The sequence below is a fragment of the Micropterus salmoides genome, unplaced genomic scaffold, assembly GCF_014851395.1.
Source record: "Micropterus salmoides isolate LMB-PRFRI ecotype aquatic unplaced genomic scaffold, ASM1485139v1 Ms_hic_scaffold_18, whole genome shotgun sequence".
In the NCBI taxonomy this organism is placed as follows: domain Eukaryota; kingdom Metazoa; phylum Chordata; class Actinopteri; order Centrarchiformes; family Centrarchidae; genus Micropterus; species Micropterus salmoides.
This window is the reverse complement of record NW_024040928.1, coordinates 8,280,533-8,295,947: the sequence shown is the minus strand read 5'-3', so window position 1 is coordinate 8,295,947 and position 15,415 is coordinate 8,280,533. Positions and strand designations below refer to the sequence as shown.

Sequence of the window (15,415 nt, the reverse complement as noted above, 5' to 3'; positions counted from 1 at the left end):
TATCATAGAGCCAATAACATACCAACAAGCCCAAGAGAAGGAGTATAAACACCTCAAGGACACACTTAAAGCTTGTGGAAACTTAAACTAGTCTGGAGTATTAGAGAAACTCAAGAGAATTTTCAACAAACACCACATTCCTGTGTTTTTTTTAAACATGCTAAGATCATAGACGCGGATGTAGTCATCGTGACGTCACCCATTGGTTTGTGGACTGCTGTTTTGAAGCCTTGAGTTTGGCCAATAGGGTGCTGCCATGTTGAGTTTTTGCAACCAGTGGCACCGGATGTGACCATATTTGGATGAGATGGTGGAGCTAACGGCCATGTGTGAAGCTTGCTAGCTTGCTTATCTAGGTGCATCTGTAATTCACGTTAACTGCCATTTTAACAGGCCTGACAATTTTGTCTCGCAAACACAATGTACTCACCAGAGAAAGTGAACAGCCAACTCCTAATAAGCTTTTTCAACAGTCGGCTTTATGGTCTATTTTCCTCTAAATGGGACCATAATTTACTAAATGAACATCATGTTGTATTGAAGAAGACATGAAACTAGCGATTGAGACCATAAACTCATTAGGAAAGTTTTTCCTAAGGTAATAAATCAGCTGAGAAGTAGGGTCATTTTACCATTATTTCTAATGGAACCAGACTTCTTTTTGCAACCAGAAGAGTCCCCCCAGGGGCATGGTGGGGTAGTGGTTAGCACTGTCGTCTCACAGCAAGGTCACGGGTTCAATGTATATATCTTGGACATGGGGCATATACAGTTTGAAAAATGTGTCAAAGCAGCCATCTACACCAGGGTAGAGAAACCATCTTTCAACTTGGGAGGAGGGCTGAGACACCACTTATCCCCCACTTACAATCCTGTCCCATCATCTCTTCCCAGGAGTTTGAACAAATGCTCACATTTGGCCTTATGTGAGAATGCCAACAATGGTCGTTAAGACTTGGCCTCACGTGACTCCAATGACCATAGCGACTGTCGTTACCACAGACAGGAGACGAACCAAGCGGTATCCATCACCTTGATAGCAGCTACACAGATATTAATTAGATTCCCTGCCAGTCAGTCAGAACTGAAGAAGCCCCTTGGATGAGAGGCAAAACATCTTCGAGTATCTTCAACCAAGTCCAGTTGCCCTTGATTTTAACCAACCTTGGATGACTCAGAATCTTCAGAGACATCCTTTCCATATTGTACGTGAAACAATTCCTTTGTAGAGCGACTACACTGTAAGAGAATCCACTGCCAAACCAAGGTCTGTGCAAAAATGCCTTCGCAGTCTGACTAAGCCAAATTCAGCACATTTATTTTCCATGCTAATTGTGTGTTGGTTTATTGCCAGTGTTGTGCACAAGCAACAAATGAACATGTAACTGCTGGGAAATATCTCTGCTGCAGCTCAGCAATAATGTCCAGCTAAACAACAGGAGGGACTTTTGTTCTAAAAACACTGTAACTTTGGAAGATATCCATGTGATTTGGCTAGCTCTGACTGATGAAGCCTCACATTAGCTTTAGCTGAACTCTAGAAAGCATTTTTGCACATTGTATTTTGTACCCCATTATTTACAACGTACTGATGTTAGGGAGGGCCTGCTTCATGACCAGTGCATATGGACAGGAGAAATGATTACAGTGACCAGTAACTCTTTTAACAAAGATAGGATATCTGAGTAGTGTATTAAGAAAGAGTAAGAAACTTAAAGTTTGCAAATACAAGCATATGGACACATTCTTTTTTGCAGGATATTGGATGAATAACACCTTTCTAGCGGCTTTTTTTCTTTGTGTCAACTTTATTTAAATGCTGAGAAGTCAGTGAGTGTTACAAAGGAAGAGGGATCACAGCACATAAAATACCAAAGGAAGTGAACCCAAGCCCTCGTTGAGGAATTCATACACGGGGAATGAAAAATGGCTGCCTCACAGACTACATCACTTGTTCCCACTGCAGTCTCTGTGGCTTATTGAAGCGCTTTATCCTGAACCTTTCCATTTTCAAAGTCACTGCCTGGTTCCATATTCATAACCATTCCTGTATGAATGTCCAACTCCATTTCAGCCCATAGACAAATCACATGCTTAGACCCAGATTGCTAACCCACATTCTCAGTGCATTGATTGATCTGTCTCCTATCTCTTTGCTGCAGCTTTATTTCAAATCTGAAAGCAAACATTAGCAGCCCAAACATTACCCTTCTCCCTTATATTCTATATCTTTCTCTCTCTCTCTCTCTCTCTCTCTCCCTCTTGCTATCACATCCAGGAACCATCCGTCAACGCAATGAGGGAATAATAGGAGCTCCCACTCGCTAGGTTGAAGTGACTGCTGTACCTTCCATTACGACTGAGACATGAGTGATTGCCTGGAAGATGGAAGGTAGGGAATATGAATGAACTGATCTTAGTGAGACAGAGAGAGGGTGGTGCTGGTTTAATGGTAGCTACACCTGGGGGCGGTGGGATTTCTCCCTAGCTGATGCACTACACTCCAACAAACCCGAGAGTCATTCCCAGGCTTTGATATAAAACAAGGTCCCCTCTTCTCTAATTCACATTGGCTTTATCTTCCAAAGGGGGGCAACTTCAATGAAATGTGCCTGTTTTCTTTTTTCTGCTTTTTCTTGGAGGGCTTCAAAGCTCTTTTCCAAGGGCCCATTGAAAAACAAATGGTCTCCCTCTTGAAAGCATATGGCAGTGGTACATGCATGGTGAAAAAAAAGAAATGTCCACATGATTTATGTGCCATATGATTTCCAGTACAATTGCAGCAAGACCAAAAGAAAAAATGACTTGCGTTTCAGCATTGTATTGTACGTTGCTTTGATAAGCAAATGAAAGAAATGTGTCATCTTTTTTGAAATTCTCCAAGCTTTCATCACTTTGTTTGTCCCTCTGCGCCTGCTTTTGTTTCACCCACTGCCTCTGAAGTAGTTTTTGAGGGGCAGAGGACTTCATTGTATCTTTCTGTGTCTGTCTTTCTTTCTCTTTTGCTCTCATTGTCATTCTTCTTATTCAGAATCTGGAGCATGGCCTTTGTCTCTGTTCCCACACAAAAAGTTTGAGTAACCAAGATGAACCATCTTTCTTTATTCTAATCTGTCTACAAGGAGGTGGGTGGAGGAAATACAGAATCTTAGGTCAGTGGTTCTCAAACTTTTTCATGTCAAGGACCCCTTATTGGACACAGTTTAGACCACAGACCCCTGTTTGATAAGATTTTGTCCCAGGGTCCTTAACCCCTGACCCAGTACTTACATACAGCAGACTATATCATATATATAGTACAGTCATTTAGGAGGCTCAGTATATTTAGGTGACAATGACATAAATAGGGAGCTAGTAAATAAAATAAATTTATTTCTCATGAACCCTTCATAGTTTTGAAAACATATTTTATCTTCCTCCATATATTACATATTGAGGTGACATAAAGACTATTATGCAATATAATGTCTGGTATCAAGTGTAAAAGCCTTGCCCCCTCTAAGGAATACAGCACATGCAAGGAACGTGAGCAGCGTCCGTTTATATGCATGCGTTCAAGGCTGCAGATCTGCAGTGCATCTGGCTCACATTAATTATTTGCGTGAGGCAACTGTACGCCAAAGTGTATGTGTCTGCGAGCACGCTTTTGCCTGCGCGTGTGAGCTTTCTTCAAGCAACCATCTGGCCTGAGTCTGAAACGCTTAGGTATCACACAGTCGGCCCTGCCAGGTGTCAGGGTGTCCGGGTGCCCAGGTGGCAGAGGTGTCTCGCCAAAACCTTTGCCCGTCTGGCGTCCGATGCCGCAATTAAGGCAATATTTCACTTTGATATCAAGGTTTTTATTTTCTGTTACACTCACCTTGACATGACTAAATGAACAGATGACCTTTGGCATTAGCAAGATGTGCATGTTTGTTCACATGTAGCCTTTTCTTTTAAAATGAAATACTCAAATATGCAAAATTGCATATAACTCAACATCTTACATGTTTGTAATGACTGCTGAGCTAATGAATGATGATAATAATAAAAGCTAATAATGACATGTCATGTTATAAGTTGAGCCTTCCATTTCAATGATAAGCCCTATTATCTGATTTTGGTTTATCTTTTTGTTCTGTCTTTTTGTGTAAGTTTGTTTTCGTGGCATTTCAGGAGAGAGCAGACACATAACGATAAGTGTTGTGGAAAGGATTCAAGACAGCTGATACCATTGCATAAGCTAAGATCAAGATCATGGCCTGAGTCACCAGGATACCCACATCAATCTTTCATTTCATCAATGCTACTGAAATCTGTGTTAGAGATGATGAAATTTCAGTGGTCCATAATGTAGGTATGACTCAAATCGGAGCACACTGATTTCCTGTAAGTGTGAAAACAAGTCACAAGAAGACATACTCTGCGTTATATGTTCTTCAAATGGCATATCGTAAACCTCTGGTTTTGTGAGAGTGATGGCTCTCTTCTCAGAGCAGCAGTTGCTCATGGTGAGGCCAATGATTGATGCAGTATTACGGCACCAGCACCTCTCTGGCGATTGTCTATTCAAGCTCCGAGGTATGTGGTTAAAAAAAAAGGCAGGTACCCTGCAGTGCAGTGAGTGTGCTCTCAGTCTCTTTGCCTCTCTCTCTCTCTGCTTTCAGATGTATGTAGGTGTTAGGACTACAGTCCGTGCGTCAAGAAAACCAAGCCTGACAGGTGCTTCTCCTCATTATTTAAATAGATTCTCACTTGTGTGAGAGGGAGCAAAGAAGAAGTACCTTTATGTCTCATGCTCTATAATTTGCTGCGTATACAGTATACAGATTTTTATAGCGTGTTTGCATAGTTCCCCACCCTGGGCAATGATGGTTACATTACACTGACATTTACAAAGAAATATCACCCTCTTATCATCTGTATACCATCACATTTTTCCCCATAAGCTGGACCTATTGATCTAAATATCACATCCATCCTGCTTAGCACCAAAGCTGCGGACCTCGCACGCAACAGTTCCCAAACAACAGGAGATAAATGAATGTCCATTAAGGAGGTTAGCTGGGCCTGTTTGAGGACCCAACCTGGCCAAATTGGATTCTAATAGATGTCCTTGATAGTGTAATCACTTTGACCCGCTAACGGCCTCTTCAGTGACTGGCCAGCTAGACATTCGGGCAGCCGGGATTTGAGGTAAAATAAGTACAATTAGGATAAATCAGCATCATTGAGTGTATTTGTGTGTACTGCGTGTGTGTGTGTGTGTGTGTGTGAGAGTGAGAGTGAGAGTGAGTGCGCATGTGACCTTCAGTGTGGAGGTGGTAAACCATGATACAGCATTATTAGCACCCTCATGGATTATTGATAACGCCATAGCAGGTGGTGCCCACTGGCAGCAGGCTTGTTGAAATGTATTGTTTGGGCTTACAGTCGTGGGAATGACACACACATTAATCAGGTAATGCTAGCATGCACACCTTTGGAGGTGGGATTGGGTGGATGGCGGATGTCAGGCTGTCATCAGCAATAGCACTTAAAGAACTGTTAGACATTTTGGGAAATATGATTATTTGCTTTCTTGCCGAGACAAACACGCGAAGATCGATACCACTTTGTGGGCCGTTAGAAAGAATGCCGGTTTAAGGCATTTCTGCATTGGCTTTATTTTTCAGACCTGGAAGTTCCCATTTGGGAGAAACAGGGCCGCAGACCAAAATGCCTCTGGACGCAATTGGATAAACTTACAACAAATCAAAGCAATGAAATGTGTGGTGTCGCATAGTTGGTAAATTAAACTTACCAAATCCTGGCAGAAGTACAACAATCACATCTGTATTATCAGCACAAGCTTTAAGTACAGTTTTTTGTTCCTCTTTTAGAGAAAATATATTGTCCACTATGTACTGACAATGATAATAGAGGATCCAACAGAAACATTTACAAATCAGCAGCAGCCATCTTGGTTGTTTACGAAAATCTTCTACATTCATTTATCTTATCAAACCCGCCGCATATCAAATATTGGGTTGTGATTAGCCCGAACGGATCCGGGACAGTTGGAAATCTGTCTGAACAGGAGTGGGGCCAAACACATCTGCCAGAGCAAATAAAACAGGAGCTCGCAGTTTCACCTGGTTGGTAGGTTTCCAGCCCGACACTCGGCAAAGGTTAAAAAATTGCCCACCACCATAACCCCTGTGAAAGCACAACCTTTTATTTTTATACTTTTTTTGGTTCAAATTAGATAAGTTTATTAGCAATCCTTAGATGTGTGCAGATTTTGCCACCTTCAAATAGAGCTAGCTGACCCCTGCTTCTAGTCCTAAGCAAACTGACTCCTAGCTGTAACTTTATATTTAACTTTAAAATAAGGGTTTTATAAATGTATTGCCTCATAAACAACTTTTTTTGAAGCTGCAACAAAATTTCGGTAATTCGGTAATTCTTTCTCCACTTTGTAAATCTCTCAATGATTTATAAGCAACTCACTGTCCTTTTCACATCGCAGTACACTGCCTCATCTTCATTAGCCAGCAGACAATGCATGATGGATGTGTTTGTACTGACAAAGCCATATTGGATCAACTTTACCTATATCAATATAGTACCCTGTTTCACCTGAAGCAGCGTATACAGTGTAATCACATACAAATAACTTGATGACTGCTCTTTCAGGTATCAGGAATTTACTTGGAAATTAGTAAAATGGCCATCTCTCATCTGTGCACCCTAGCCAAGGAAACATTTTTGGAACAATCTGCAGTGTATTAAACTCCCTGTGAAAGCAAGTTCAAAGCCTTGAAAAAAAAATACTGGAACCGAAAAGAACAATTACTTCTCATAGACTGTATTTTGTAATATGTCGTCTGCTGTCCTCTCTATCTTCTTTGACATGTTTTTTTTTTTTTTAACAACTTTTGTAACTTTTGTAATGACGGGTATTGTTCAAAAAGATATCCATGGCACAAGCATAACACTGCACCTCTCAGAGGAGTACGATTGTTTAAAAATACATAGCAGCTGCGATCAAATGAGTAACACCACAATGGGGACACTAAGAGGAGATAATGGATATTTGCAGTGTGCGTAGTAAGCACACACACATACACACACACACAATGGTGGCAGAGTGTCATCTATCTGTGATTTAAATATAAGCCTTGTTCAAACTAAAGGCTAATAGGTTAGTAGCCCATCTGCTGTGTATGTGGTGTGGAGGCTTAGCATACTTCTTTGTACAGGACTGCAGTTAGTATCAGGCAGAGCGGAGTCAGCTAAAGATCAGACTCCACTCCAAACCTCCCACTATGGGGCAGACAGTGGAGCTTCGAGGCCACAGATCTAGCAAGAGTGCTGACCAGTAAAAGCGCTGGAACTGAAGAGTCCATGGTTTCTTTAGAAATTAGTGACTGTGTGTGTGTTTGTGTGTGTGTGTGTGTGTGTGTGTGTGTGATCCTAGAAATTTAAGAAATTTGGGTTTCAATTACAATTCACTGTCTAGAAAATGGAGAAATGGCATAAAACCAGTGAAAGACATGGCATTGTCTCACTACACTACTGAGAAACCCCTCCTGGACTGCCTGGCCAACCTGTCATGTCTTTGACTTTAAAGGCTGTTCACATGTCACGGCAATGTACCACACAGCTGCTACACTCGCTTCCTCTACATGATGACTAAGCACGGTTCCGAGCCACTCTATGCAGTAGGAATATGCTTCATCCATTTATACATGTTTTGCATTATACCACATAAAATACATTGTGAGAATTACAGCAGTTGTTGTGGCAGCTGGAAATTCATTCAATTCAGTGATTTAGCATTTGTGGAAGAAATCCTTTTGTTTAATTACTGTGTGTGCATGCATTTTTTGTTGGGGTTGTGAAGGTTGGCCATGCTGTGTTTAATGGGTTGTGAATGTTTGCATGTAACTCTTTTTTCCTTTAGAGATGGCGCTCTCTGTCCCACTCTTCCTTTTTACTGTCTGTCTTCTCTCTGTTATTGCTCATTAGAGAGAGCTGCTGATCTGCTCATCACTGCTGCGATTTAATTAGCCCCTAACACCTAGTTAATATGTCACTGGATTAGCTTTAATATCGAACCCATGCACTGGCCAAGTGATGCATTGGCAATCTAAAGTAGTCAGCATGAAGCACTTATGGGTGACACAAATTAAAACTAAACAAAAAAATGAAAGAAACATGTTGTTACAGGTGCATTTAAAATGAAACAAAACTCTGACTATAGAAAAATCCTTACAATTTGATCATATTTTACAATGTCGTTATGGATGGATCTTAACAAATAACATATTTATCTGGATTCATTTTCAAGGCTCACTAGTCAGCAGTCAGTCTCTAACCTACAGTAACCTAATCAGACCTTACAAAAGACAAAAGGGGTCACATTTTATTAATTCCATCATCATTATCAGTATCAATTATTTACATCAGTGGGTCATATTTGTACTAAGCTTTAATTTTATTTTATTTTTCCTAGATTGCTTCCTGCAGAGCATTTGGCCTGTTTCAGATCATTTCACAATTCCATCACACAATTGTAAATTTGCTTCTTTTTTTCTCTTTTTTTTTTTTTTTGCTGTAATACACAGATTTCTTTAGCTCTCGGTGGTCGGTCAAAGTTGTATTCTTCACAGAACAAGAGGAGGTCATTGATGCTTTTCTTCTCATCTCCCTCTAGTCCTGTCCCAGTCAAAAGTCACTCCTATGCCTCGAGCTATTTCTCAATGTATCAGCTTGGATTTGAATTGGTGCCAAAGAAAAAGTCAGTGTATCTCCAGATTTAGCATCTTGACATTGGTTGCAAGTACTTATCATGTTTAAACTTGGTCTGATGCCCAGATATGTGAAGACCTCTTGGGTTCCCATAAGTCAGAGATCAGGTCGTCCCCAAGGCAGGACCTCACTGACTGACCCTCAGTCTAGACTCAGCACTAAAGGTCCCTGAACACTTCTTCAAGGCTCTGCAGACGCCCGCAGAACTTAGATATGCTAAATTTTGCTTTGATGCGGTTACTTTTTTTTGTTCAACTCTGTGCTGTTTTTTTGTTGTCTTATATCTCTGTAGCACTTTGTAAACTCTGTTTTTAGATTAGTATCATGTAACAGCAAGAACAATCATCAATATCAGCAGTAAACCTGTATAACAAGAAATGCACCAGAATATTTTAAGTGCTGTGATATTTTATGTGAAAACAGGGGAGTGCCCATCTACAGTTTTCCTCTGCTCTCTGCACCTGACAGTATTTTGTCAGCACCTTGGACAGGTCCCTGACAGTAGGACTTCTGGGCCAACAACATTCCCGGGTGCTGTCCTAGGTGCTGAACCCTGAAAGGAGCTGCAATTCTGCACGTTGCCCAAGCAGTCTTAATGCCAGGGTGCTATCCATGCTGCTTAAATCCGGAAGCAAGCTCAGTGCTAAAACATGTAGAATTTAATTTCAAAACAAGCCAAATTTTGCTACTCTATGTTAACCATTTTCTTTATTAGCAGCAGTAGGCAGCTACTGTACTAAAATTCCCGGATTACACAGAAGCACTTCCATGGCAAGCAAAGCCAAAGCCTTTAGACACCCGACTGTCAGTGGCCATCTTTAAAACCCTTACATTGTAAATGTAGCCTGTCTGCCACACAGGCAAACGAGACAATGTAAGTTATGTATGTATATATGTTAAAAAGTTTCCCTCTCATATAGTGATCGCTCAGTGTGCATGCGTTCTGCACGCACTGTGCGCAACAAAGAGATTTCATTATTGGTAATTTGTCCTGAGGGGCTATTTTCCTTATTTTCTCTCCAATTTGAACGATCCCCCCACCCCACTGTGCAGAATACTGTGCAGAAGGCGGGTCAGAGCGTCAGTGAGGGAGAAATCCAGGGGCCCATCATCAGTTGCGCTGAGTGAGCCCAGCTGAGAGATGCGCGTTCACTGAGCTGGGGGAAGAAGGACCGCTGCCTTTCCCTCCACCGCGCCTCACTTATAATAACCTCCTCATCACCAGCATCAGCATCTCACCGCCCTGGGCAGACTATAATTAAAAATACTGCGGTTTCTGGATGGAATTCTGCTCTGGATTATTATAATTTGCTATATTTATAGATAGGCTTTATCCGTCCGGAATCGTCTCTCAGCACGGAAAGGTAGGAGCAGATTAAAACTGAGCTATTCGTGTTTGTTTGTTTTTTTATTCCGTTTCCCACGCATTATATGTTCCATGAAGGTGTTTATGGTGTGGGATTCTGAAGTTTTGAAGCTGCAAGAATGCACCTTTTCTGTGAATCTGATGTGACATTGTTGAGTTTGAGCTGAGATGAGGATTTAAGCGCAACGGGATGACTATAACAATTAGTTTAAAAGCTCTCACCCGCAGTTTAACCACAGAAGAGCGGGTGATTTGTGGGTAAACCACATCTCGAGAGACCACATTCACTCATCAGTGCTGAATTTGTGACAATTAAATTTGCGGTGAACGAGTGAGGAGCGTTGAGACGGAAAGTTTCAGCTCACTGAATCGGATCTCTCAGTGGGGAGAGCTGAGCGTCAGATGCCGGAAATGCTAACGCAGAAACTGATAGAACTTCTTGATTTACAAATTATTTCTGGGATATCTAAATCCAACTCCTGTTCAAATTTCGCTTTGTAATTTTTTAAAGGGCTCCTAAGCCGTTGAGCAACAGTCAGACTGCCACCGTGCGAGGAGCAGGGGGAGAGCTGGAGCGCTGCTGGAAAACGCTGCCCGCTGTTTTATTCATCGGTGCAGGGCTGCGGGTCGGATTTCTAGTGGGTTTTCAAGCGCTTTACTTTCAACTGAATATTCCACTCACCGGTCAAAATGACTCTTATGATCTATGACCACGTTAGTTATTACACTCAAGTCGTGAGAGCTTGCCAGTGTGGGATTTACAAATTCAACGGGGCTTTCAGTAAACACCATACCATCACTATAATTTAATATCCCTGCAGGAATCTTTGCGCTTACTGCCGAGTTAACGGTGCCCACCTTTATTTTCCTATTTCGGGACTGTTGGCCATAATAATAATAATAATAACAACAATAACAACAACAATAATAATAATATTTAATGCTATACCATATAGACCTAATTACGTAATTTTGCTGTTAGGCCTATATTGTGAGCTATTTTTGCCATCTAAAGCATATAATTCGTGCCTTTAGTAGTCTTTCGTGTGATTTTTGCACAGATGTTGGTGACAGATAGAAGGAACAACTCTGACATGCCCATTCATTCTAAGACAACAGCGGCCTTGCTGGTGCCAAAATTAAATGCTGCTGTGATAAACTTTGTGCAGTTAAAATTACCTTGAAAAGGCAGACCATAACGTCTGGGGTCCCCAAATAAGTTCTATTTGTCTCGAGGAACCATTAGCTTTAGTAGCGCGTGCTCAATAAACTAGTAATAAACTCATTGTCTAGTCAATGGAAATGGTGAAATGGTCAAATTTTGTCATTCACTTTTTGCTGGTGACTGCTTGGTGCCCACATAAAGCGCCCCCGGTGGTCCCCGGACCTCACTTTGTTTAACTAGTAGACTAGCAGGTCCGGACACAGTCCCACTGGATACCCTTGTCTGCTGTGACTGATGTCGGATTAAATCGTTCCTCCAGGCTGAAGCCTCTGATAGACAGGGAGCACAGCGGGGGATAGAGGGGTCTCCAGCGCGTGATGGGGGCTAGACTATATTACAAAACATGTCAATAAATGTGCACCACCCGGGCTGGATGCATCACTGCATCATTTATGGCCAGTCAGTGGCGGTATCTTGTGCAGGTTATCTCATATCCTGCTCTATTTAATAATTCAACGTGTATATATACCGGAAAATATGTGCTTATTCTAGCGTAGCCTACTTATAACTCTATCACGAACAAGAGCTAACAGTTAGCTAACGTTACTGCTGAGGGTCGATGACGTCAAGGTAGATAATGTACCTTTACATTTTCTAATGTGTGGCCTACTTTTGTTAATTAACAAGAGGAAAACAAGTTTGTCTATACTCGTTAAACACACGTACTTCTTTAAGTAGCCCAGAAAAGCTCCTTAATTAGCTTTATTTGTCCTCCAGGGCGAGGACTGGTGAGGAGGCTAGCAGGGTGGGGTCAGGTTAGCTGAAGGGCATCTTTCATAACAGGCCTGTGGGAGAAAGTGTCAGCAAAATACTTAGTGTGAAATGTGACTTTTCACCACATTAGCCTCATTTATCCCAGCCTAAAGGCTAGCTAGCAGGTTATGGGCATCTGATAGGACTTTGTCAAATGTCAAGTAATGAGTCAGCGTTTAAGCCTAATTTAAAATGTTGTATTTAGGGTTAAATGGTGTAACCAGGTAGCCTATTTCTTACACGGGAGGAAAGAAGTCCCCAATGATGCCTTAGTTAACTGAGAAAGTACATGTTAGCATTGTTAGCGTTCTCTGTCACATATGAGCCTACAACTCACAGGGACACCTGATGCCTCAGCTAGGCAATACACACAATAAGTCATGTTAATTGAATTGAGGCCAGGGCCAATTTTCATTGGAGACTGGCATCTCAAGTTTCATGGGCATTTCAAGCATTGCTTTTTGAAGGGACACACACAGCACATCTCTATCGTTGGTGGGTTGGATTGACACAGCTGTGTTCAGGGTTATTTCCACCACACAGAACCTTTTAACCTCTCTGCTGTCTCACCCAGTCACTTTTAAGACAAAGACAATGATCCAGCCAGGCAACCCAGCGTTGTCAGAGAAACACGCACACTCCTGCAAAGGAACACACATGCATGCACACACAGTGCATTAGCATAGGTATCAGTTACTAGAATTCAATAGCCCGCCTGCTGCAGCAAGATTAACTATTCAGGGCAGGTGGTTATAGGCCCTATTGTGTTGCATGGTTCTGTGCTACTGTCATGATTGGACAATGTGTTTGTCTGGTGGGCAGCCCACTGCCAAAACAATTGCAAGGGCAAAGGGCTGGAGGAGTACACACACATATAAGGTTTCGCCATGTGAATCATTTCTAGCTCTGCTGAGCAAGTTTAAACAGAACAGAATGAGTACAGGTGTAGCAAGCAAGGGCTAGTGAGCTAGGCCTAATTAATATTTCATACCAGTGTCAGTGGTTCTGGTAATGGAAATAATTTGAATTCGCAGGCAGAAAAAAAAAAATTGTTGGTGGTATTCGAATATAAAGTGGTGCCATCCTAACATCTTTCTGAATAGCTGTTTATGATTGTAATCCCCCAAAGACATGCAAATGAGAGAGAGAGTGGCGGTGGATAATTAGTCATATTTATCAGGATCCCAGCAGGCCCTTACAGACACCAGGCTAACGTTTGAGGCTTAACACATGTTCTGGCTCACCTCAATGGATTTTCACTCATCACAGAATCAGCAACAGCAGTCTCGTAGACGTACCCCCCCCCCCCCCCCCCCCCCCCCCCCGCAAACTTTCTGTGTTGCGCTACCAATATCTCTGAATTTGGCTCTGAAATTAAGGCTTTCAAACTCTGAACGATTATTTGAGTTGATCTCCAAATAAAATGGGTAATTGGTAGAAAGGGAACCCAGCATCAAAATGCTCATAAACCTTTAATGGATGTTAATAGTGGTTATTTAGTGTAATTTAATGGCCACATGGAGAGTCAAATCTGTTTTAAAAAGTGCTCTCAGTATCCTCTTACAGCTTGATCTGAACTCATAGCCATGATTTTGTTTATCTGTAAGGCATTACTGTATATTTTACTTGTTGGCACAAATGCTTGCACTGCTCCCCTCTGTTCTGCCTCTTTTGAATAAGATTTAAAATGTAAACTGACTTAATTATGCTAATATATGCTAATGTAATGTAACAAAACAACAAAATGCTGCCTAAACATGACATCAGAGTTGAATCAATTACTCTCTCATACAGTGTCAATCAAAATGGAACATTTTAAGTTTTAACAATGATCTATTTGTTACAGAGTTTATGTACTGGATTAGCGTAAGATTAGATATAGGATATTTTGTTAATTTTTTTTGTATCTTATTAAGTTTATGCATTCATTATTAGTGATTCTCGTCACTTATATGTGAAATACTTGAATTTCTTTGCTTAAAACTATCTGTTTTTTTCCGCAGTTCTGTCAAAGGTGTGTCTGAAGCTGGAGGTCAAACCATGGGGCACGGAAATGGGCCAACAATGAAGGTTATGTGCTTCAATCCAGGAAGTCGCCTCAAAGAAACATTGCAAAATGCAGCCCTGAATCACTGACAAAACACACTAAGGATCACCTCCATCTTGGCACTTTTGACTGTCCACATTGTATGGAAATTGGATATTTTTCCATATATCTCTGCATAGACTTGGCTGAGAAGATTCGATCCTGTCCATTATCAGCATTAGATCTGCCTCAGAAATAAAAAAAAAGGATATTGCATTTTCTGCTTGACTCTAGAATTATCTGTGTGGAATGTAACATTCAGCTGATAAATCCTGGAACACAACGATAATCAGATGTTATTATCACTTTGAGGATCTATCTCCAGTTCAAACCCTCTTCTGGTGCATCCTGTTACTCTCTACAATGAATCCTAACAACCTACCTGGGCATGTCCTCTTGCTGCTAACTACCGTGCTGGGCCTGAGCGTAGGCTTGGAGTTTACTGGCTCTGAAGGTCAGTGGGCTCGCTACCTGCGCTGGGACGCCAGCTCCAGAAGTGACCTCACATTTCAGTTCAAGACTTCAGAATCAGAAGGCCTGCTGCTCTACTTTGACGACGGCGGATATTGCGACTTTCTACTTCTCACAATATCCGAGGGTAAGCTGCAGGTTCGCATCAGCATCGACTGCGCTGAGACCACCATCACCTCTGACAAAATGGTCAATGACAGCCGCTGGCACTTTGCCGCCATCAACAGGCATAACTTGCGGACTGGCTTAGCCGTGGATGGCCAGACCAAGACGGAAGAGGTGCGGCCCCAGCGACGGTTCATGAAGATCGTAAGTGACCTCTTCCTCGGAGGACTCCCGGGGGATATCCGCACATCTGCCATCACCCTGCCCTCTGTCCGCGAGCTACCACCATTCAAGGGAATTATCACAGACCTCAGTTATGGGAGTAAGCTGCCCACACTAATCAATAGTCAGAAAGTACGTTTGGAGATGATGGGCCTTTGCACAGAGAACCCCTGTGAGAATGGCGGGATCTGCTCTCTGGCAGATGGAGAAACCTACTGTGACTGTTCCAAAACTGGATATGTAGGTCGATACTGCACTGAAGGTAAGAGGGCTGGCTCCAGAGCTTTCTGTGTCAAGCCCTGAATTTTGATTAAGATCTTTGTAAAAAATTCAGAGGGATTCTTTACAAATTTAGAATCTGACCTAACAGTAGATTTGTTGTCTTCTTCCATGTATAAAATTGTTGTAGTAA

General features: G+C 41.8%; 1 protein-coding gene across 7 annotated transcripts in view; it reads left to right on the top strand.

The window, feature by feature from the left end:
- The first annotated feature begins 9,104 nt into the window (after positions 1-9,104).
- The window catches only part of LOC119909150 (neurexin-3b), a 287,510-nt gene continuing 281,199 nt past the window's right edge, over positions 9,105-15,415 (top strand). For 4 of the 7 annotated variants that reach the window (XR_005445387.1, XR_005445385.1, XM_038727230.1 and 1 more), the window contains exons 1-2: positions 9,105-10,139; positions 14,123-15,265. Coding sequence is in view for 4 of the 7 variants with exons in the window: in XM_038727230.1 (XP_038583158.1) it covers positions 14,569-15,265 (697 nt within the window). In the remaining 3 variants the exon portion in view is untranslated. The remainder of the gene's footprint in view (positions 10,140-14,122; positions 15,266-15,415) is intronic. The other 3 variants (XR_005445386.1, XM_038727233.1, XM_038727231.1) reach the window with 1 other exon arrangement.